This window comes from Vidua chalybeata, unplaced genomic scaffold (assembly GCF_026979565.1).
Source record: "Vidua chalybeata isolate OUT-0048 unplaced genomic scaffold, bVidCha1 merged haplotype W_reject_25, whole genome shotgun sequence".
Lineage (NCBI taxonomy): Eukaryota > Metazoa > Chordata > Aves > Passeriformes > Viduidae > Vidua > Vidua chalybeata.
The window spans coordinates 9630-33779 of NW_026530350.1; the positions used below are offsets into that span (position 1 = coordinate 9630).

Sequence of the window (24150 nt, forward strand, 5' to 3'; positions counted from 1 at the left end):
GGTTAAGGTCATATGATCACATCTACAAGTCACTTATTGATTGGCTGTTATACTACAAGCGTCTGATCAGGTTATAGTACGTGACAGTTTTCAGCATCCAGCATAGACTATTGTATTCATACAAAGCTTATTGTCTTTCCAAGGATGTCCTAAATTCTTCTCAAGTAACTAAAGTATCTCCGTAATCTGCAGGCCAGGGTTGTCCAGTTCCTGCAGAGAAATGCCATCAAGGATATCATGCCCTTGTTCCATGAGAAATTCCTCTACATTTCTCGAATGTCACACAGCTGGTCTCTAATGTCACAGCCTGTTCTGTGATGTCATAGCCTGCTCTGTGATGTCAGACCTCTGCCCTGTGATGTCACAGCTGACTCTGTGATGTCACAGAGACAGCCTATGATATCATAGTTGTGTGATGACCTCACATAACCCACTCTGTGATGTCATATCCCACTCTGTGACCTCATGTTCCCAGATGATAAATTGTCTCCACCTGCTGAGCACACACAATGCTCGTTCTGCAAAACCCTGGGCCTATGGAAAGCACACAATGCCCATTGTGTGAGAAGGGGAACTGAAATTCACCAGCCTCAGTGTCCTGCCAGCTCAGCCAGGCTGATGGGAACATTGGTGTCCACGACCACCAGGGACCACCAGAGAGACCCCCCAGGACAGAAGAAGGCATGCAAAAAATGGGAGGGGAAATGTGTGTCGGAATCTCCCCCAGATTGTGGTGACTCCGGGTGGTGGTAAAGTCTCTCCTCCCACCCGTGCCTTCAAAGAAAGACTCAGTAGTCTTCAGTCGTCTGGTCTCAAGGCAGTTTATTGCATGTTATCTCAAGGCACTCAGACTTCCTGCCATTCTCCCTGACTCCTTCTCCCTCTGCGTCTCTCTCCGTCTCCCTTCATCTTCGTCTCTCTGTCTCCCTTCGTCTTCGTCTCTCCGGCCCAAGGGGCTGATGCCATCTTTTATATTACACATTACGTATTAAATGTTTATAGTTTTTCCCCAATGCCTATTACCTATATTGAACAGTGGCTTTCTACTCTAAACCAATCTGTAAGTGCCAACATCACCAAGAACATGGGGAATAGGAAGGAGAAAGAAGGAGGACAGGGCATGCCCAAATCCCTCCATCTTTGAACTTCCGTCCCCCATGTACAGAACTCAGACCTCTCTGTACAAGGCCTAAAATCCCCCTGTACAGCACTCAAAAATCCTACCTTTTGCTTTGTGATTACTTCTATTATAATATCTAAACTTTTGTGATTTCTTGTTCTCCCTGCAAAGTTGGTAAATTGTTCCATGGGTCAAACTCAAAACCACAGGGGTTTCTGGCTGCCTGCTAGGGTCTCAGAGGCTTCTGCCCTGGACCCGGAACATCCAAGAGTGTCTGAGGGACACCTTGGGTTCCGACATCTCCCCCTCCTGTTTGCACTAAGAAGACCTGCCTTGCCACTTTGTCCATGACCCGCCGAATGCATAGAAAAATGCACGGCAGAACAAGCAGAAGAACTAGAAATCCTGTAAGGATATAAAATGCTATCTTCAAAAGCTCCCTCCACAATGGTGAGAGACTAAAAAGGTTGATGAAGTCATCCCACCAGGATCCTGCAACCTTTTGCAATTTGCTGATGCTGTTTTGCATTTGTTTTATATTTTCATGGATAGATTTCGAGTGAGCAGACAAGTTCATGCAGCACATCCCCTCAAATTCTTCACACCCATGTCCATGTGATAGCAGCAAATAATCAATTGCCGCCCTGTTCTGAAGCGTTGCTTGTCTCGCGCTGTCGATATCTGTTAACATGTCGCTCAGTGCAGAAGAAATGGCAGGAGTGTGTTTGCTCAGCCAACACGCCATGTGGTCCAATTGTGTCAAGGCCACCCCCAATGCTGCTTGGGGTGAGAAAATTGCTACTGCAATTCTCCGAGCCTTGTTTCAGGTATAAACCTCATCATCACAATTTGGGCTATATTGTTCAATGGATCTTATTTCCCTGCGTGACTGTTTCCTCAAAGTTTTCAAATTGGGTGTTATCAATGAGAGTTCTCCAATGCTGCATGGACCGCCCCTGATTTTTGCAGGGATAACAGGCCAAATTCTGTCCCCACAAATCAAGAAAATTCCTTTTGGTAAAACGGCTGGATTCTGGAGGGATAGTTTGCTCATCATCTTGGTGTAATTGCACCAGGATGATGCATTTCTGTAAAAGAGCTGGTTTGGAGTGACATCTATCGTGTGGTTATCTGTCTCTGTCACTCCCGATGGGTTGAATATGATGCAAAATTTCATTCTTGTTGACCCAAAGATGTCCAATTCCTGGGGTTCGAAATGAGCCACAGGAAGGAACTGTGTCCAAACATGCCATCCTTCCACAGGATCCGAAAAAGATTTCAGAACCTTTGGAGGGATGTTCTTTGGGATCGGCCATTCCTTCACCGGCACACCTACCAAACATGTCGAGAATGGTTTCCCTGGCCTTGAATGAGTCAGACAAATGCTGTCCAGACCTGCTGCCTTTGCCAAAGTTTCCCACACATTTCCCTTTGGCTGTCTCATGGGAAAATGTGCCCTATTGCCCATGGCAACAGGCAAAAGAATGAAGCACATGAACACTATCTGTCTGAACCCCATGCTCATGTCCTCACTCTCTGTGAGAAACCTTGCAGTGCAGCAACACCCGAATGACACTCGAGTCCCAAGAAGAACCCCAAGTCTCTGAGTTGTCAATCGTTGTCTGATGAGATGTTTGCAGCGCCGTTGTCTGCCTTCGTTTGCGTGCCTGTCTCTTTGCTTCTTGGATCTGTGTCCGCTTGCGTCTGCACCCGGTAAGGTTTCACGTGCCTTGCTGACACCCACTTCAGCCCTCACCCTGTGGAGACACAAGCGAAACCCTTGCCCCAAGTGATTAATGTGAATGGGCCTTCGATTTGTCCTGTCTCTGGGTTTCGGATCAAAACTAAAGGATTTTCCCTTAGTTTTGCTTGTGTGTTGTTCGTGAGGTGTCTGATAATTGGTGGAGTGGGCTCTGAGAAAGAGCCATTTAAAAAATTCAACACATACAGAGCTTTGTTCAACCGCATATAAGGTGTTGCACCTGCCTCCCCCTTTTCTGTTTATCCAAAAGGGATTTCAGGGTATGATGTGTTCTTTCGATGATTGCTTGACCTGTGGGAGAATGAGGAATTCTGAAAATGTGTTTGACTCCCCATTTTTTTAAGAATCTGTCAAGCACTTTGCCTGTGTAGGTTGGTCCATTATCTGTTTTTATTTCTTGTGGCACCCCTAATGATGCAAATGCTTGTAAAAAGTGTCTGCAGGCATGTTCTGAGGTTTCCCCTGTATGTAATGATGCAAAAATTGCCCCTGAGAATGTGTCAACTGAAACATGGATGTTTTTGAGCCACCCAAAAGATGGGTATTTTGTGACATCAGTTTGCCACAGCTGGAGACTTTGCAATCCTCTTGGATTGACTGCTCCTGTGGATGCAGGTGGCTGCACAAGTTGGCAATCTGGGCAAGCACTGATGATTTCCTTCGCTTGGCTTTTTGAAAGGCGAAAGGATTCCATCAATGCTTGAGCATTTTGATGGAAGAATGCATGGCTCAATTTTGCTTGCTCGAAAATGTCTGGCAGTGTCTGCGAGATGGACATTGTGAGCTTGTCTGCGCGAGCATTCCCTTCTGCTAAAAACCCTGGAAGTGAGGAATGCGCCCTGATGTGTGTAACAAAGTATTTGTGTTCCCTATTTTCTAGGATTGTTCTCATGCATGATAAATATGAATATAAAATTTCGTTATCTGTGTGCTTCAAAAGTGATCCCTCCAATCGTTTGACCACATTCGCAACATATGCTGAATCTGTGATCAGATTGAGAGGTTCCGGAAACAACTGAAAAGCCCTGACCACTGCTGCCAATTCTACAATTTGTGGTGAACCCTGCACTGTCTTGATGTCTGATTCCCATTCCTCTGTTTTTGGGTTTTGCCATGTGATCACTGATTTGTGAGTTTTTCCTGAACTATCAGTGAACACTGTCACCCCTTCCACTGGTCCCTGACTTATTTTTGGTTTTTCTCTAAAACTTATTTTTGCATTTAGCATTCTGTGAGGTGGGAAATGATCTGTGCAAACCCCTGGATACCCTAACAACGCAATGGAAATATCTTGTGAGTTTTGCATTGCCCATTCAAAATAATCTTTCTTCAAAGGTAAATGAATGATTGAGAAATCTCTGCCTGACATTGTCAGCAACCTTGTCCTTGCTTTGATGATGATCTGAGCCATCATCTCCAAGTCTGTGAGAATTGTTTTTGAGGGCCTGTAAGCTAAAAAAACCCACTCTATCATCAGAAGAGGGTCTCCTTGAGATGAATCCCATTGAAAAATCAACCCATGCAGTTGTGCTGTTTCCCCCAACACCGCCAAATGGAAAGGCAGCGATTCCGCAAAGCGATGTGCCTGTCTCTGTTGAATCATATCTGTGATCTTTTCAAGATCTTTCCGTGCTTCAGGCGTGAGAGTTCTGGGAGATCTGATGTTGTTGTCCCCTCTCAGGAGATCGAGCAGTGACAAAAAGTCATCATTTGTGATTCCCAAGATCGGTCTCATCCAGTTGATCTCCCCCAAAAGCTGTTGCAAGTCCTGCAGATTGGTGACTTTTGTGTTGATCTCCAGTTTTTGTGGCCTTATTGTTTGCTTTGTGATCCTCCGTCCCAGATATTTCCAAGGTGCAATTTCTTGTATTTTTGAGGCACTAATTTCCATTCCTGCTTTTTGAACCTCTGCGATCACACAGTTGCGGACTCTCTGCACCTCCTGTTTTGTTGGTGCCGCGATGAGCAAATCATCCATGTAATGAACGATTTTTGTTTTCGGATGTTTCTCCCGTGCTGGACGCAAAACTTGAGCCACATACCATTGACAGATGGTCGGAGAATTTTTGAGACCCTGTGGAAGAACGGTCCAATGGTACCTTTGCAGGGGTTCCTCCCTGTTGAAACTTGGGACGGAAAATGCAAAACGTGGAGCATCATCTGGATGGAGTGGAATGCTGAAAAAGCAGTCCTTGAGATCGATGATGACAAGCAACCAATCTCTCGGGATCATTGAGAGAGATGGAAGTCCCAGCTGGAGTGGCCCCATATCTTAGATGACCTCATTGATCTTCCTGAGATCGTGAAGCAGTCTCCAAGATCCTGAAGTTTTCTTGTGAATGACAAACACTGGGGAATTCCATGGGCTATTTGTTGGTTTGATGTGTCCCTTCTGCAGCTGTTCCTGGACTAACTTTTTCAGTGCACTCAATTTCTTTCGTTCAAGGGGCCACTGATCCACCCAAACAGGATCATTGGTTTTCCAAGTCAATTTCAGAGTGGTGAGTGCCACAGTGACCCCCATTAAAAATCCAATTCCAATCTCGGTCCCCACTGTGCTAAGAGGTCTCTTCCCCACACTGTGATGAGTTTTTGCACAATGAAAGGACGAATGATTGCTGTTTTTCTTCCTGGACCTTTGATAATGAATGCGTTCTCACTCTGCATGCATAGGGAACTTCCTCTTATGCCTGTGAGAGAACCCAAAGGTGCAACCAAGTCCCATTCCTGGGGCCAAAAGATGTATGAAATGACTGTGACATCTGCCCCTGTGTCAAGCATCCCTGTAATGACGACTGTTTTTTCGTTACAAGTCAACTGACAGGTAATAAAAATAAAAAATAAATAAAAAGCAAAGAATTATGGACGTCCGGATGCTCTCGGGCACTTAAGCCACGACAAGCATGCCTTGTGAACAAAGAAATCACCTTAAAAACAATAGCCTGTTGCATATACAAAACACTTCATGATTATGCATATATTTTATTTAAAACAAGAAATTTGTCTGGTACTTGCTAAAAAGTTTCTATTAATCCCCAGGCGCCTTCGAGTCTAAGTCAGGCTTGAAGAAGTTCGTTTCTGTTGATAAGGAAAGCCATAAATCCCTCTCCTCTGGAAAATTTAGGGGTTTCTGAAATTGTTATCTTTGTGCGAAGAATTCCTTGATTATCTCATCTCTTTCTTGAGCTAGTTAAAAAGGATCTTACATAGCATAGTTTCTATTTTAACATTGTGTTATAACCTAAAAATACATTCAACCCACTACTTGAGATAATTAATACAGCATAACTTTCCAACATTACACATATAATATTCATTGTAACTATTGCGTAAAGCCAATGATAAAATATGCATTTTTCACACAGCCAAAAAGGAATGAAGAGTGGGACAGACAAACCATTCTGGGGAGGTCCAGGCATTCAGCTGGGACTGTGGAGAGTTTGGTTCTTGCCAATGGGATGTGTGTCCCCAAGCGCAATCTCCTGGCCTGCAGGAGAGTCTCGCTCACCTGCCAAAGCAGAAAGCTCAGGGCTGTGCTCGGAATGGGCTTGTCTGATGCAAAGATGTCAGAGCAATGTGAGGGCAGAGCCAGCCCAGCTGTGCCCAAGGCGTGGCTGCTCTGGGCTCTGCCAGGGCTCTGCTGGAGCTCAGCACCGGGCCCCAGTCAGCCAAAGAAGAAATGGTGTGACATGCAGCACAGACTTGCTTGAGCATTTCAGCAACACAGCTCAAGTTTGCAGAGTGTACACCTCCAAGGGAAAACATGCCACCACCCAAAAATTAAACTTGTTCAATAGCTTCTGAAATGAAATCAATCTGGGATGACCCCAAATGCCATTTTTCAGCTTGCTCAAGCTGTAGCTCAGGCCTTTGCTGAACAATTCTCTCCCCCACCTGCCTTTTACTTCCCAACTGCTCCCTCTTTTCCCCCAGTGAGTTCCCAGCACTGTTGCCTTCCTTGATGCGCCTCACCACGAGGAAGGCTGAGCCCCTGGCTTAGGGACTCATCCTGTCACTGGCTGAGGAGCAGCAATGTCTCAGAGGTCTGGTTGGATTTTAGTGGCATTCAGAGCTGCTCTCCAGCCCTCCGCTCTCCTCACTGCTGAGCTCCCACTCCCTTTTCCTTGTCCTTTCAGCAGGGTGAGCTCTGTGAATCCCCTTGGGCCTCCCCACTCTTCCCAGCCCATGCACCCACCTCAGTTAGGCTGAAGCTGCAGCTTCTCTGTCTCCTCTGGCACACCAGTCCAGTCCCCTGTGCGGGGAGCCCCAGCCCCAGAGCGCAGCACCCAACAGTGCCGTCCGGGCTGGAGCAGCTGCCCTGCAGCCCTGGCTTGGCTCTTGGTGGCAAGGGAATGCTCCCTGTTTGCAGCTGTCCCTGCAGGATGGCCCCAGGGCAGAGCCCAGCTCCCACTGCAGCCCTGAAGCTTGGGGCAGACAGTGGTCCCAGAGCTGAGGTTCATGGGGAGCACCCGCAGCTGTGCCTGGCACTCTGTTGCCGTGTGTCACAGTGCAGGCTGCCTTGTACTGGCTGAATGGACCAGCCCCTGCTTTGACTGACAGGGGCCTCGCCCATCACATCTCTCCCAAGGCTGCAGGCATTTCACAGGCCAGAATCTGAAGGGGCGCAGAGATCCGACCAGTGAAATTATCCAGACTGGCTTTTTCAAAGGGCCCTTAGAAGGAAGGGCTTGAGCACAAACGCTTTCTCTTTGCCCCATGAACATCGGGCTGAGTGGCCTCTTTGGCTCCAACCCACTTTACTTCTCAAGCCAACGTTACCCACTGCCTCCCACATCCCCCCCGTGCCTTCCCACTGCCTTGTCCTGTCAGGGCTTTCGCAGCCCCTCATCCCTTGGTGGCCCCATCCCCTCAGGGTCTCCCTCAGCCCGGCCAACCTGCCCGGCAGCAGCGCCGCAGCCCCATAGGAGCTCCCGAGGAGCCCCATCCAGAGGCACCTCGGAGCCCTCAGCAATGCAGCCAGCAACACACGGGCAGGAGGACACAGATGGCGGTTCCTGCCTGGGACAGGGCTTGTGGCCATCTCCAGGCACCGGTCACACAGGGATCCCTGGAACTCCGGCCCCTGCCCACCGGCTCTGTTGGCAGCACAAAGGCTTCAGCAGAACCACCGAAGGCCAAGGGGCTTCTGGCCATTTTCCCTGCAAGCCTGCACGTGCCTGGGCAGCTTGCTGAGCCCAGGCACCCTTTGCTCCCTCTTCCCCTATGCCCTGCAGAGCCTGGGCAGCAAAAGAAAGATCCTGGGAGTCTGTCTATTAGAACACATCCTATATTTATATCCTACAGAAAAGCAAAAAGAACGAAAGAACAATCTTGAAGAAATGAAACATTCCTGCTGGCTCAGGTGGCCCCAGCAGACAGAGCCTCTGGGATCAGCACTCTGCACAGCTCCGGCAGCGCAGCCAGCCGAGCCCCAAGAGACGAGGCCGTGTCCTCCATGCCCTGCGGAGCTGATCATGCAGGCTGTCCAAGAGGGAATATCCAGCTCTCTCTACTGCCTGGAGGATGTACAACGTTTGAATTGCCAGGCTTCCAACGGCGACGCTGATGTCATTTGCCGTGCCTTCAAGGGCTGAAAGAGAGAGCAACAGAGCCATGGTCAGATCCCGGATCTGAGGGGACCCGAGGAGACCTCCCTGCCAGGGCCATCCCAGCCGGCTCCGGCCATGGCCAGCAGGGATAAGGGACAAATGGGATCAGCCCGAAGCTGCTGGCCACGAATCCCCCAGGTGGCCCTGAAATCTCCGTGTGCTCTGCCCACGCCGCCCCTCGTCCGCACAGGGAGCAGAGCCCTGCGCAGCCGGGGCACGGCTTGCAGCTCCCCCGCCAGCCCCCGCTGACAGCCCGCTGCCCTCACTCACCCTCACAGATGAGCTGGAGCTCTTCCTTCTTCCCCCTCAGCTGCCGCCCGGCCATCCCTGCCAACACAGAGCCTGTCACGGCCCAGCGGCACAGCTCCCTGCCAGCGGCGCTGCCGGCCCTGTGGCCACACGGCCTCCTGGCCCGGCAGGGCTCAGCCGGGCCCTTGCCGCACGCTGCCGCCCAAGGGCACGGCTGCGAGAGGGCGGCAGCAGCGCCCAGGCCAGCCGGGGCTCCACCCCGCCGGGCCCGGATGGCGCTGCCGGGGCAGCAGGCGGGGCTGGGGCCGAGCTGCGGCGGGGCGGGGAGGGAGCCCGGGCTCGCGGCTCACCCAGGAACCTGATGGCCGCCTCTCGCAGGGGCTCCTCTGGGCTCTCCAGGTAGGGCATGGCCTGGCGCAGGTGCTCGGCCGCTCTGCTGCTGTCGTCTGCCAGCTGGAGAGAGCGGCAGGAGGGAAGGCTTGGCGCGGGCTCAGCCCCTGGACCGGGCACTCCCTGCGCCCAGCCCCAGCCTCCCCTGCCCGCACCGCCGTGAGCTCGGGCCCACAGGAGCCTGGAGAAGAGCCCGCGCCGCCTCTGGCTGCAGCAGCGGGCAGGGGCACAGCTGCCAGCCCGGCACACTGAGCACTGCGCTCAGGGGGGATTCTCCAGCCTGAGGCTGGCACTTCCAGACCATCCTTACCAGGCACTCGGTGAACTTCCACAGCTTCTTCTTCTTCACCACTTTTTCCAGATCCCTCCTCTTGAGGAAGTGGGCCACACAAAGCAGCGTTTCCTGAGAAGCCTGGAGAGCAGCAGAGACGCGGAGATGGCCCCACAGCCCAGGGCGCAGGACCTGTGTCCCTGTGCCAAGGCCTGGAGGAGGCTGCAGCCCAGCAGGCGCCAGGGCAGGAGGCAGCTGAGCCGCCTCCCAGGGGGACAGCAGCAGCCCACGAGTCCTCACCTGTGCCACACGCCCATTCTCATCATGGCAGTGGAAGAAGAGTGGCAGCAGGCTCTCGTGCACGTGTGTCTTCAGGGCCTTTTTGTCCTTTTCCAGTGGAAGAGACAGCAATGTTTGGAAGAGCAGGATGGAGAGCAGCTGCACCTGGCTATTGTCCTGTATGAAAGGAAGAAAAAAAGACCTGAGCATTGGCTGCACGGGGCTCAGCTTGGCTCAGGCCTGGAAATCCACAGGGCACAAAGTGTCCGGGCAGCAGCCAGTGGCTGTGGCTGGAGGCAGCGAGCCTTACGTGGTCAAAGAGTGGCAGGAGCGCCTCAACCAGCCGCAGTGCAATGGAGCTGCCTATCAGCATGTCCTTGTCCCGGGAGATAAAGCTGAGGAGCGTGACTGTCATGCTAACTATCTCTCCATCTGCGTCGCACAGGAGCTCCACAAGACTTTCAGTCAGGCTCCCCATTTTTTCACTCTGTGCGGAACACAAGTTTGTGAAACGCCATCCTGCTGCTGCAGGGCCTAGAGGCCAAAGGGCTGTTGCGGAGCACTTGGGCAGCTGAAGCAGGAGGCAGGAGAGCTGGGAGCAGCTGCCCCAGTGCCTAAAGCCCAGCAAAGCCCAAGCGACTGCATTCCCGAGCGCAGCCTCAGCCGCTGCCCCCTTCTCACCATCGAGGGATTGTCAATGAGCTTGAGAAGGGCCCTGAGCGCCAGGCGACGCCTGTCCCTGCACTTGCTGTGCAGGTGCCTTGACAAGATTTGCAGGACTCTGTTAGCACTGCCTCCACTCAAGTTCAGGCACTCGAGGACCTGAAAGGCACAGGGCAGTGACAGGGGACCCGGCCGGCAGGAGCCCGGAACCGCACAGGGCTGGGCCCAGGCAGCAGCACAGGGCGCGGGCACCCGTCCCAGGCAGCTGCGGCTACGAGAGGGCAGAGAGCTGGGAGGCAGCTGAGCGAGGCAGCGCTGGCCATCAGGCTCACCTCCACAAGGAAGGCCAGGGCGGGCAGCTCCCAGCGTGGCTCCAGTGTGCTGAGCAGCTGGAGCAGGTAGCGAGCGATCCGGGAGCACAAGGGGATGGAGACACGGGATATCTCCCTGGCAGGAGAAAAAGTAACCAAGACTTTGGGCCGGGGGACAAACCTCTCCCAGGACAGACTCACAGAGGTCTGGTCTTTCCCCAGCATCCTGCAAGGGGCCCTGGGCTATTTGGGAGGCAGCTCCTTGTGGGTACCCTCCTCTGCCAGCCTTTTCCAGTCTGCTTGGCTGTGCCTCGGTGACAAGGCCCTCTGGCCCACGACCACTGGGACTGTGTGGGGCACCCTGGGCACAGAGCACAAATGTCAGAGGCAGCGGGGAGAAGGGGGTCTCACCTGGCCAGCAGACCCACGGCATAGTGGTGGGTGTCAGCACACAGCAGCGTGTCCCAGCCACGCTTGCGTTCCATTGCCAGCACCACATCCTCGTGCTCCATTTGGCAGAGCAGGGACTTCAGGGTCCGCACTGCAAACCTGCGTGCAGAGCAAAGCCCAGGTAACACTGGGAGCACTGGCTCCTGCCCAGGGATGTGGCAGGGACAGAGGAGTGGGATGGAGTACCTGCTGGGGCTGGTGGCAAGGCCGTATTGCTGCTGGCATCCCTTCCAGAAGGTATTGACCTCCTCTGGCATATCCAGAGTGCTGAAGAACACTTGGAAGAGCAGATGCACAAGTAGGTGGGGGAAATACACCGTCACCATCTGTGGGACACAGGGCACCTGGAGGATCTTCCACATCACCAGAGTTGCCTGCAAAGGACAAAGCCCCCCGAGACAGCGCTCAGTGCCGAGGTGTCGGTGTGGCAGGGCCCGAGCACGGGAGGGAGAGGCCCGGAGAGACGCAGGGGGAGCAGCGGGCCTGGTGCCCCTGAAGCTGCCCCGAGGCCAGGTTTCAGCCCAGCGCCTGAGGCAGGGAGATGCAGTGGGGCAAGGAGGATGGAGAGCTGCTGGGCAGGTGGCCTTGGGACCAGCAAAGGCCAGTTGCAGAAACTCACAGCCAGGACAAAGACACCCGTTTTGTCCCCATCAGAGGTGAACGTGCTGTGCTCTGGCCAACTCCCCAGCACATCGAGGAGCATCAGCTGCACTGGCTCGGCAGTCCTGGGCGAGCACATGATGCTCTTCCACATGGTGAAAGCAGCTCTGCGGGGTTAGAGCTCTGTCTCAGGGGGGTCTGGGACACAGCAGCGTGGCCTGGGCAGCAGCGGGGACCTGAGCTGGCTGCCGGCTCTGCCTCTGCCCACTGCCCCTCGCCAGCAGCACCCAGGCAGCCCAGGCCTGTGGGGACAGGCCCCTGAGGGGCAGCGAGGGAGCATGGCAGCAGGCTCGGGGGCTGAGGTGCCAGGGCTGGCAAAGGGAGCAGCCAGAGGGCCCTGGGGACTCTCTGTTGGTCAGACACCTGGCACAGGCTGTACAGGCTGATGGGCTGGGGAGCCCTGAGCCCTCTGGGCAGGTGGCCCCATACCTGTCACAGGATGGGGCCACACACAGGAGTGTCATTACTACATCACCAGGCTGTTCTTCGGTGAGATCCAGCAGGGCCCTGTTCAGCCTCTGCTCAGCAAACTGATTGTCCATGAGCCACTGGTGGATGTACCTCACCATGGCGGGCACCTGGAGAAGGCACGGGGAGACTTGGAAAGCTGCCAGAGGGAGGAATGTCCCCAGCTTCCCCAGAGAAGTGCTTCCCTTCCCACCACACTGCCATGGCCTCAAAGGCTTCCAGTGACCTGCAGGTGTGGCTTGGGAGGCCAAGCAATTCCTGGGAGGATCAAACCCTCAAACCATAGGCTGCTTATTTGCTTTGGATTGCAAAATCCGCCCTCTACGAGCATATCCAGCAGGGCAGCACAGGTCTTGGTTTTGAAGGTGTGTGAATATGCTCTGAGCCCTTTGCCCATGGTGCTGGTCTCTTCCTCCTGAATCCTCTTGATGAATTTGCAAACCAGGTGTAGGAGAAGGGCAGGAAGCCAGGGATGTTCCACGGAATGCTCCAAGCGCGGTGCTCGGCTGAGCGGTGACAGCAGGCCCAGCCCAGGTGGGGATGGCTGCAGGTACCTCCACTGTTCTGCGGAAGAGGCCACGGGCGGGGTCCTGCTCTTGTGTGCGGTCCACGGCTGCATCTGGCAAAGAGCGAGCGCAGCCAGAGCTGAGGGGCTGCGGGAGAGGCCGGAGAACACAGCCCAGCCCTGAGCTCCCCAGGCAGGGACAGCCCCGGGATGCCCCAGGGGATGGAGCACGGCCGCTGCGGGGTGTCTGCCCGGCCCCTCTTCTGTCCTGTCCGTGGGCATGTCCCCAGGGGATGGGATGGGATGGCATGGCATGGGATGGCATGGCATGGCATGGCATGGCATGGCATGGCATGGGATGCAGTGGGATGGGATGGGATGCAGTGGGATGGGATGGAATGGTGCCAAGCTGGCTGCAGGCACCAACCCTAAGCCCAGCTCTGCCACTCACCCTCCTGTAGAGTCTTGAACCGCACCACCTCTTTGATCTCCTCTATTGGGGCAGCTCCAGGGCCTTCTTCCTCCTCCTGCACCCAGGCCAGCTTGGGCCCTCTCAGGGATCTCTGCTCCATGGCAGTGACTGGATTTGTGGCGAGTTGCAGGAGAGATGCCTCGGAAAAGCTCCGAGTAGGCGAGTCCTGCAGTCGTGCCTGGAAGGCACCTTCAAGAGAGAAGCCTCAGGAAGGCTACAGGACAGCAAGTCCTGCACTCTGGTCTTGAGGGCTCCTGCCACAAGGACAGGAGACTCCTGTCAAGGATTGATTGTGGTCAGGCCTCGAGGGCACCGGTGGCAGGGATGGGAGATGCCTCCGGGGCACCAAGTCCCACGGTCTGCCCTCAAGGGCACCTGCAGAAGAGAAGCCTCAGGAAGGCCACAGGTCAGCAAGTCCTGTGGTCTGGCCTCGAGGTCAGCTGCAGGAATAACGCCTGGGAAAAGCTCCGGGTCAGACACGAACGAGTGCGCTGTGCGGGGGCTCCTCACGGCACCGCTCTGTCCCGTCCTGTCCCGTTGCGTGCTCCAAGCACTCTGGCGTGATCTTGTCACCGCCAGCTCCTATGTCACCCCGTGTCACAAAGGGCCCTTGGACACGCTGTCCTGTTCCATGACACGGTGACCACCCAGCACCGTGTCACAAAGGGCCCCTGCACACACTGCCCCCTGCCCTGGGGCCGCCCCCAACCCACCCAAAGTGGCCCAGGTTGGAAGGAATTCCTCACCCCAAGTGTCTAAGACAGCCCGACAGGGTCTTTAGGAATGGCTGAAACCATCAGCAAACGCTGCCCTGCTCTGCGGGCTCAGGGCAGCAGAAGGAGCCCCCAGGGCTGCCGACGCAGCTGTGCTGGGAAGGGCACAGGGCCTTCCACAGAAGCTGGCACGGCCTCCTTGGGTCACGTCCCGGCTGGTGGCCATCCTAAACCCGCGGGTGTGACACAGACAAGGAACGTGTGGGCCAGGGCACCAATGCTGCTCAGAGCCCTGGGGCCCGGGGAGCGCTGACATCAGCAGGTGTGGCAGAGTCCCTGCCCAAGCAGACCTGCCACCCCCCGGGCCCTGGCAGCTCTGGTGCCCTTCTCCTGCCCCAGAGACCTGTGCCCGTGGGGGGCTTCTGTGCCAGAGGGAGCCAAAGCCCACGTGCATTGGGGGCTGCGCTCCTGCCTGCAGGGGCTCTTGGCAGGAGCACCTGGAGCAACTGCTGGCAACACTTGGTCTCTGTCAGAAGCTCTTACTCCATGCTGAAATTATTTTCTCATTGAAGTTCTTGCCTTCTGCACAAAAACACCTTAGTGGCCAAGGCACGGAATAATCTGGCAAGTAAGAATCCTCAGTTCAGGAAAGCTTTCCTTCCTATTGTTCAACTCAAGTAGTTCCAAAAATTTGCAAGCTTCCCAAATTAATTGGGATGGCCTGAGGAGGTGAAGATTTGGCATTTTGCTTCCCATCTCAAAGCAGCAACTCATTTGCCTTAACCTCATCCACTGAGGGTCACTTCACAGAACCTAAGACTACACAAAAAAAGGGCAAAACCAAGGGCCATTCTTTGGTTTTCTATGAAGGGATGATAATATCCTAATTCTCTTAAGGAATAAAAGCTCTCCAGAAATCAAAGTCCACTCAGTGGTACAAAAGTAGCCCAGAAAAATGAGTAGATGGCAAAAGGGCGAATCCTCCCCCTGGTACAGATATCTAAGTGGCCAGTAAAGTGCAGCTCTCCCCTCTTCTTCCCTGCAGCAGAATCAGGAGCATGAAGAGGAAAAGTCACAGATATTCTTTCTGCTCTCCCTAACCAAAGCTGTGCCAAAGCACAGATGCTGCCTTCAAAGTGACTCCAATTCCAGCCTAGACCTCTCCCCTTCCACACAACTCCTTCTCCAACACCCCACCAGCAGCAACCCCCCCAAACTCCCGCACAGAAGCCCTCAACACCCTGCCAGGAGCCCCAGCTGTCCCCGTCCCTCCACAGAGCTTTCCCAGCCTCCAGCAGACGCCCTGGTTCCCTGCAGGTGCCGTGGGATGGCACTCAGGAGGATCTGCTCCAAGGCCTTCCCCTGGAGCAAGCTCAGGCTGCCAGGCCTATGGTTCCTGGATCATCCTTCCCACCGAGCCTTCCTGTGCACGGCTGTTCCATTTGCACCTTTGTGCTCAGCTCGGACTTCTCCACTGACCCACGAGTGCTGGGGAAGGATGGAGAGCAGCCTGGCAAGCTCTTTCTCCAGCTCCCTCTTTACTCTCGGGGAGGTAGAACATTCCACAGGAAAGCAACTGCTGCCACAAGGAGCGGGTGGCCTCAGGCACCTTTGGCAAGGAAACAAGGCCTTTGTTTGACAGAAGGAAGCACAAGCAATTCACATGAGTAAACAAGTAATGAGCACAGACTCACCGAAGTACTTAGCAGCAGTTAGCATAAGAAAAACCTGTCAGGCCTAACTTGACCTAAGAGTGACTTGACAAAAAGCTTTAGCCATAGTCTAGCAGAAGAACTAAGGGCAAGTGTGGAGTCAGGCCTGTGCAGGGAAGCCATGAGGAAGACTTTGTGCTGCTCTGGGGCATGGAGACGGCTCCTGGCCAGGGCCTGGACATCAGCTTCAAGTACAGCAATCTGACACAATGTATTTCTAACCCCCTGCCTATCGAATCACCTCAGCAGTGTAAAGATGGATGGTATGTTTGATACAATTCCTACATCAACCCCCTGAAATTTATAGGTGGTGGAGAAACATTTCGGTGGGTGCAGACCCCTGCCCTCCTGCCAGGTCAGTAAAAGGGCTTTTGGCAGACAGTGCATTTGTCTGCCGATTTCTTTGAGTAAGGGAGACCCCTCAGGACTGCTGTATCCTGAGGGAACACCGTTGGCCTTGACCTGAAGGCACCTGCACCAGCTTAAAATCAGCTGCCTCAGCTGCCAGGACCTCTCTTGGCCAGCATCCTGACGTGGATGCAGGACTGCTGCGAGGCACTGCTGGGACCCAGCGGGACGGGACCGGCTGTCTCGTGTCCACGTAGCACCCCCTGACACAGCCAGGGTCATCCCGAAACCAGAGAAACGCTCACGTGTCAGCACAGGGGAGCAAGGAGCACTGGGCTCCTCTCAGGGTATCTCAGCTGGGCTCGCTCCACAACACAGCCCCATTTTAAGGCCTGCTGATGCCCAGCTGCCAGAAATGCCTACCTTGCTCTCTCCAAGATGCACAGGGAGAGCCAATGAGCAGGACGCCTTGGGAGGCAAACCTTCCCTGCCTTTTCTGAGGCCAGGGACACACCAAGATCAAACAAGACTCTCCACGCTGCGTGGTCCACACAGCCCAGCTCTGTGCTGGCCCTGGGCCACAGCAGCTTCCACCAAGCAAGAGGCAAATGCATATTGCCAAGAGTTGAAACCCAGCAGACAGGGAATGTCGGAGAAGTGCCGCGGGAGACAAGACTCATGATATCATGATCATCACGTCTCAGTTTATTGCAACAAATTACAAAGTTTATATATACTCGTTAATTAGCTCATGCATATTGCAAAAGCCAAGCTCATGATTGGTTGCTGCGTGATTTGTGCAACTGTCTTGTTCGGTTGCTCTTGCTGTTCTTGTGGTTGATACTTTTTGGTTCTTCTCTATTTCTACATACCAAGCAGTTTCAGCATCCTGATTCTTGCAGACTCTGATTTCTACATATCCTGATTTCTACACCCAGGGTCATGCTGACCGTTGCAGCAGTCACGTAGCCCCTCATACTTTGACCAATTTTACAGTTTCATGTCCCTTGCTGTTTAACCATTCTTCTGCCAAGCTCTCTACAAGGGAAGATCTGAAAAGTGTGTGCATAAAGGCCTTTTAATTCACAGTTCTCAAAGAGAGCTTTGGGGCTCCCGGCTGGACAGAGATGCTCCTGCTCACACCTCTGTCCAAAGGGGGGAACACACCCTGCTGCAGGTGCTTGGGTTGGTCTCCATAGGTCCAGGCGGATGCCAAACCTGCTCTTCACAGCCTTCTCCCTTGCCCTGCCCCTTTGCCAAGTGCAACGAGCCTCAAAGACTGAAAGGACCACAGAGAGACAAAGGGGGACACTTGCACCTGCCTTCCTGGGAAGCACTTCCCTTGAGAAGCAAGCCCCTTTCCTCCAAAGGCATTTCCCCAAACATGTAGCTTTCCTGGGGAACACAAACACACTCTTAAGAAAAGCTGGCAAGACTGAATGACTTCAGGTCCTTTCAGGACAGGCACTCCAGCTGTAGCTCCTATTCCCCCAAGTGTGTTTCCAGGTGGAGGTTCAGAGGTGCAGCCCCAGGCCCTCTACAAACACAAGCTGCCCGCTGCCTCTTCACCTGCCTCAACTCCTGCCTGGGGTCACGGCAGCAAAACCAGGCTGTTCCAGCCAGAGCCCAGAGCCCTGTTCCCACAAGACGCTCCTGCCAGCACTTCCTGCACATGAACATCATCTAGGATATCATGCCCTGGTTCCACGAGAAATTCCTCTACACATTCCCCTTTTTCTTTCTGGACAACCCAGGCTCTATTTACAATAGACTCTAAAGTTTTCTTCATGCACGAAAAAATACTGCCAAAGATAATAAGCACAGCAAAAGTGACAAGAAGGATTCTACTTCCTTCCATCAAGAAGGTTTTCAGCCATCCAGTAATTCCACATTCCTTGAGCCATATTTCAGAAGGATTTTCGACAATAGTAAGCTTTTTCACATTCTCTTGAAGTAGGGAAAGTCTCTTGTGAATGGAAGCAGAGTGATCAGAAGGATTCATGCAACACATTCCTTCAAAATCCTCACAGCGATGTCCTTGAGCCAGTAACAAGAATTCAGGTGCAGCACGATTCTGTAATCCAGCGTGTCGTCTACTGCCAACGTCAGTGGTGAGCTCACTTAATATTTTGGAGGTGATATTAATTTGTTTCCCTGTCCAACAAGCCAGTCGTCTCATTAGTTCAAAAGCTCGGGCGGAAGCAACTCCTGGTGCAAAAATTGATGCTAAAATGACAGATGGTCGTCCCCACAATTGAACATCATCTCTACAGTCAGGTCCTAATTCTAATTGGTGTATGCTATGCTTAACACGTTGAGATTTGTGACTTATGTTGAGTACCTGTTGGATGCTGGGGGCAAATGATGTTAATTTGCCAAAGTAACACGGTCCTCCTGCTGCTTTGCAGGTCTGGCAGGCCAGGCACGATCCCCACAAATGAGGAATACTCCTGGAGGTTACATCTGTGCCGTGGCCCTAAACCATGGAACAGGCCAAATCCAATTGTCACAAACAGCAGGAATGTTGTTGTACCAAGGGGATCCAGGGGCAATGCAAGTACTATTACTTCTTGGTTTGAATGCCTGAAGGTTTTCGGAGCTAATGTCCTTTCTCTGAAATCCAAAAACTAGACAGTAATTTCCTGGAGCAGACCCTAACATGTCAAGCTCCTGAGGTTCTTTTTATACCTGTAACATTCAGTCCTTTTTGCAATTAAGAATGCTCAGGAACCTAGGGGATTTGGTCGAAATGTTGAGTTGTTTGCAGCAATTAATTGGAACGCCTTTTGTTTCATTTCATTGTTGTGGATATTCTCAGTTCAGTCAGAGAGAAAAAGAGAGATTTCTACCAGGCTGGGCCTGGGAGAGAGTTGGAAAAGAATGTAAAGAATTCACTATGTCTCTTGTTGTTCATATTGTTTATAGATATATTCTGCCACCGTGCGTCATTCAGAGCGCACCAATGGTGTGAGATGCTTTTACTTTAAGTCCAATGAAATTTGTCTGCACAATGTTCTCGCTAAAGAGAGTGGTGCATTTGAAATAAATCAGTTTTCCTTCTCTCCTTCTGAACTGGAGTTCTTTGTTCCTGTCCTGCCACAACAACAACAACAGGCGGTAGTACAAAACTCATCTGCTGCTTGTTCAGGCTTGGGATATACTTTACTTTTTGTCCAAGGCCTGAATTCTGTGAGATTGTTCAAAGGAACTCCGATGAAGCAAGTACAAAAGGGATCAGAGGGGGTAGCTAGTGATAAATAGAATGATTTTTGCCCTGTCTGCTTGGCCCAGGGAACCCACATATTTGTTCATGGTTGGATGTTAATCCATGCTGTCTTCTCCAAGGACAGTTTTGTCAGTCCTAACAGCCCTATAATCAAATGAAACAAGAATTTTGTAATTTTCGTTCCTAACTGGCAAAATGAACACCACAGGCCAAGAACTTGCATTCTTTTTGTGGCTAAGACAACAGTGTAAGCCTTGGTTACAACATGCCAAAAGAAAGCTTCGTATAGGCCACCAATATTTTCTGGTATCCATGTTTCTGGAAAAGGCTGATCTGGCTCAAGGTTCAGAAATGCTCTACCAGGTTCTTCAAAGGTAATACTAACAATGACATCTCAGCAGTCTAAGCACAAAGCATGATCAGTTTGCAAGTGGTTCCACTGTATAACAAAATTCTTTCCACAACTACTGCAATGTAACATTATGTCAGCTTGCTTTCCACAATTCTCAGAAGCAGAATTTTTATAGCACTTCCTTAACCCAGCATTACAAGCTAGCAGTCCAAATGATTGTCCTGCTATTATTTTTGACACGACGTCTTCTATGGAAGGTGGGATTGGTCCGAGTTCTTTGTGGAGTCTCTTGAAGATTGGGAAGAAGTAGAGTTGATATTGATATTCCCTTCATTCTTCTGAGGTTGACATGCAGGGCAGACAAATCTGCTAGGGACCCACAAAGGTTCTTTACCTGTGGAAATACAGAAATATCCTTGACCAATAAAGAGCACTGGACTGGGTCCCTCCCAGTTGCCCGTAGTCACATGTTTTTAGAATTAACTTGCATCCCAGGAATGGTTTGATTTTGACTGTTTTCAATAGCCTGATGATGTATAACAACAGGAGGCCCCTCTCTTCCTTCTGTTAGAGACAAGTAATTCCATGTAAAAAATACTTTATTTAACCGTTTACTTGCATCCATCTCAGTTGTCTTTTGTTTCCTCAAGTATTCTTTTAATGTGCGATTTGCTCTCTCGACTATGGCCTGTCCTGTAGGGGAGTGTGGAATTCCCCTGACATGTTTCACACCCCATGTTATCATAAATCTAGCAACCCATAAACTACTGCAAGCAGGGCCATTATCTGTTTTGATTTCTGCAGGCACTCCCATAACTGCAAAACAGGCTGTTAAATGTCTTTCAACATGAACTGCCTTTTCTCCAGCCTGGGCAGTGGCCCAAATGAAGTGAGAGTATGCATCAATTGTTACATGGACACATCTAGACTTTCTAAATTCAGGAACGTGTATTACATCCATTCCCCAAATTTGGAATGCTTTTAAACCTTTTGGGTTTAAACCCTATACCAGGCCCATGATGACTACACTGAGGACAGGAATGAACAATTCCTTTTGCATCTGCCAAAGGGATTCTGTACTGTCGATGCAATGATTATGCATTTGGATGAAACATTTTGTGAAAAATGCCAATCACTTGTTTTTAGAATTTTTAAAAGTTTAATAATAATAATAAAATGGTTATAAAATTAGCAATACAATTAGAGCAATAAAAATTTAGGATTAGGACAATTACAAGACAATTAAAAGCAAAGACTTACAGACATCCGGATCTTCTTGGGCACTAAGCTGCCAAAAACATGCCTTGCAAACAAAGGAATAACCCTTAAAAGCAACAGCCTGTTGCATATTCATCTATCTCATATATGATGCATACATTCCTTGCTAATGAAGAACTTTTCTGGTTTTTGTCAACTTCTTCCCCTTTATCCTGGTGCTTCCATAAAGATGGAGAGAAGGCAGAAGAATGTTTGTCTTTTCCGATAAGGAGGCCGTAACTCTTTGTGTCCTGTCACTGTTATCTCTCTGCGAAGAGTTTCTTGAATATCTTATCCCTTTCTTGAGCTAGTAAAAAATCTTACATTGCAGAGTTTCTATGTTAACATTATGTTATAACCTAAAACTATATTTAACACACCACTCAAGAGAATTAATACAGCATAACTTTCTAATATTACACGTATCATATTCAATTTAGTATTTGTGAAAAGCCAGTCATAAAAGATGCATTTTCACAATTTCATGGCTCTTTCGGGCCTCTTCGAATTTGTTTCTTGGAGGTGTTATTGCAAAACAACTGACTGCTTCATCTGCTTGTGCATTGCCTTTGCCTAATCTAATGTTCCACTGATGGCTTCTGATATGCATCATGCAGAATTCTTGCTCTCTTTGCTGAAGCGTGGTATGTAACTGTACAAACAGTTCACCAGGCTGCTGATTTTTTGTTTCTCGTAGCAAAGCATCTTCAATGCGCTGCACTACGCCGACTACACACAATGACTCTGATGCTATGTTTACAGGCGTATCTTTCCAGTTTCCAAAGCCCAGCACACGGCTTTCGGTTCTAAGGTTTGGAGGCTGTCTCTCTGTTGCCCAAGGATGATGTGCTTCTGCCAGTGATTTTCTGATTGCCGCACACATGCAGCCTTCTTCATTTTTCGCCCTGCATCTGTAAACACCGTTGGCCCTTTGACTGGCCTTTCAGAACAGAGTGGCCTTTTGACCCGTATCGTTCAAGCATCTTCCAAAGAGGCCCTTTTGGTCAATTATTATGTGTAGTTCCTGTAGAGCCTATCAAGGCTTCTTGCACTTCAATCGAATGCCACAGGAGCCATTCCAAATCATCTCCACGGACCGGGATGCTGATGTCTGCAGCCTCAGCTCCATCTAGTTCAATGATTCTGTCTTTTCCTTTTCCTACCAAAGCTGCTAATGCTTCTGACCGACACGAAATACGATGCCATAGTTGCATTGGCAAAAACACCCACTCAAGAATGATCGCTGTGTCCTCCCCCTTTTTCTTTTGCCATTGTAGGATAATGGCAAGGGGAGAAGTGGTGGCGTTGCAGATCAGAAGAGATAATGGCTGATCTGGCAATCGGCGATTACTCCATCCTGTTTGAATCTTACGAGCTACTGCGTGCAGGGCAGCCTGTTGTTCTGGTGAACAGGTGCGGGGTCTTTGTGCCTCGGTGCCATGCAGCCAAGACTGGAAGGGGAGGAGGTCATCATTGGTGATGCCAACTAGATTACGAACCCATTGTAAGTCACCCAAAAGCCTTTGAGCATCATGCAGGGTACCGATCTCTGCAGTGATGGTTACCTTTTGTAGCCTGATCTGAGCGTCCAAGATGAGGCAACCCAGGTATTTCCATGGTACAGAACGCTGGACCTTTTCAGGGGTGACAGTCAGTCCACAGGAGTGCAAATGGTTGATGATCCACTCGAATTCACTATCTGTTAAAGCAGATTCGGCAGCAAACAAAATATCATCCATGGAGTGATAAATGAGCATGTGAGACCATCGCTTTTGCACAGGCTGAAGTGCCCAGTCCACAAGGATTTGACACATACTTGGACTCTTTCTGGACCCCTGGGGTAAAACTACCCATTCATAGTGTTTGGCAGGGGCTGCACAGTTGACAGATGGCAGAGTAAATGCAAACCTCTGTGTATCATCAGGGTGTGAAGGAATTGTGAAAAAACAGTCCTTTAAGTCTATTATTATTTGCCAATTTTGTGGGATCATTGTAGGAGCAGGAAGGCCAGGTTGCAGTGCACCCATACCTAACACTTGATCATTAACTTTTCGTAACTCATGCAAAAGTCGCCACTTGCCAGATTTTTTTCAGGATGACAAATATAGGAGTGTTCCACGGGCTTGTGGAAGGTTGAATGTGACCTGCTTTTAGCTGTTCCTGCACTAACTCTTCTCCAATGCGCAGCCTTTCTGAGGTCATCGGCCACTGGTCTACCCACTCTGGCTTTTCAGTTAACCATGTAATTTTTAGAATGGGCGGCTGCCGCCCAGTGGCCGTGGCACAAAATGCTGCTCTGTTGTCAGCACCAGTCCCAGTTGTGACAAAACATCCCGTCCAATCAATCCTGGTAAAGTGTGTGGAAGTTGCATTACAATTACAATTAATTACAATTGTTTGGCCGTCTTCAAACTGCAAAGTAATTAAGCCTTTACTTTGTTTTGGTGCTTTTGCTCCCCCCACCCCCACTGCTTGGGCAACTGGAGATTGTAATTCCCATGTCTGAGGCCACATATGTTGATTAATGATGGTGACATCTGCTCCAGAGTCTAGTAATGGTTCTAAACTAATTTGTTGACTGCCCTTTTTCAGTTGAATTTTTGGATATGGTCTTTGATTAAGGTCCAATGTGAAAAACACATCATATCCAGAGGATCCAAAACCTTTATTTCCTCTTACTTTAGCTACTTGGCCTTGTTTTCTGAGTTTTTCATAATATTCTCGATGTGTAAGAAAGTTTTCATAGGGAAGTATTTGTGCAATCTTGCTGCCTTTAGGAATTGTTACAGGTGGTTGTAAAGCACAGGCCATGATTTCTACTTGCCCTGTGAAATCTGCATCTATTACTTCGGGTAATGCAATTACTCCTTGTTTGCTTGTTGACGACCTGACAAGTAAAAGCCCTCGGGCTGGAGACTCAGCCCTGAGCACAGGTCCTTTTACTTCAGCTGGAATCAATGTTACCTCTTTGTTGCTCAGGGTTACCTCTACTGTGGTTGCCACGTCCACTCCGAGACTCCCTCGGGTGGCTGGGACGCGCTGGTATAGGAAACCGTATTTTTCATCTGTGTCGAAGGGGTGTGTTGGGTTGAAGGGGTCTGTACTTGTGTCTTTGTGCGGAGACAGGTCGCGCTGCTCTGCATGTTTCTTGACGGTTTGTGAGCACAGGCAGCGGTGGCATGAGTGTCAGAGTTACACACATGACACCAAACGGTTTTGGAACAGCTTCGCCGCATATGCCCAAATTCACCGCATGGGAAGCAGGTAGCAGTTTTAATCTTTCTGTTATTTTGACCTTTTATTTTAGCTTGCTTGCCTCTATTTCCAGACAGA

General features: G+C 51.0%; 1 protein-coding gene across 2 annotated transcripts; it reads right to left on the reverse strand.

Annotated features, from left to right (window-relative positions):
* Positions 1-8151: 8151 nt before the first annotated feature.
* Positions 8152-13745, reverse strand: LOC128783202 (maestro heat-like repeat family member 5). Of its 2 annotated transcripts, XM_053933834.1 has the most exons (14): positions 13189-13745; positions 12787-12851; positions 12194-12342; positions 11724-11871; positions 11291-11478; positions 11066-11203; positions 10676-10790; positions 10362-10502; positions 9991-10167; positions 9702-9857; positions 9441-9542; positions 9091-9193; positions 8762-8818; positions 8152-8472 (listed from the first exon to the last, which is right to left on the reverse strand). In XM_053933834.1, the coding sequence occupies exons 1-14, from the start codon at positions 13307-13309 to the stop codon at positions 8273-8275; spliced, it is 1860 nt and encodes a 619-aa protein (XP_053789809.1). In that variant the 5' UTR covers positions 13310-13745; the 3' UTR covers positions 8152-8272. The 2 variants fall into 2 exon arrangements, with proteins under 2 accessions (XP_053789809.1, XP_053789808.1); XM_053933833.1 differs by having other exon boundaries at positions 9441-9857.
* Positions 13746-24150: the final 10405 nt, after the last annotated feature.

Excerpts from the sequence above, each read along its gene's own strand:
- LOC128783202 (XM_053933833.1), bottom strand. The coding sequence starts at position 13,309 with ATGGAGCAGAGATCCCTGAGAGGGCCCAAGCTGGCCTGGGTGCAGGAG. Across the intron at positions 12,343-12,786 it reads TCTTCCGCAGAACAGTGGAG|GTGCCCGCCATGGTGAGGTA; the intron begins GTACCTGCAGCC and ends TGCCTTCTCCAG. Across the intron at positions 11,204-11,290 it reads CTTGCCACCAGCCCCAGCAG|GTTTGCAGTGCGGACCCTGA; the intron begins GTACTCCATCCC and ends CTCTGCACGCAG.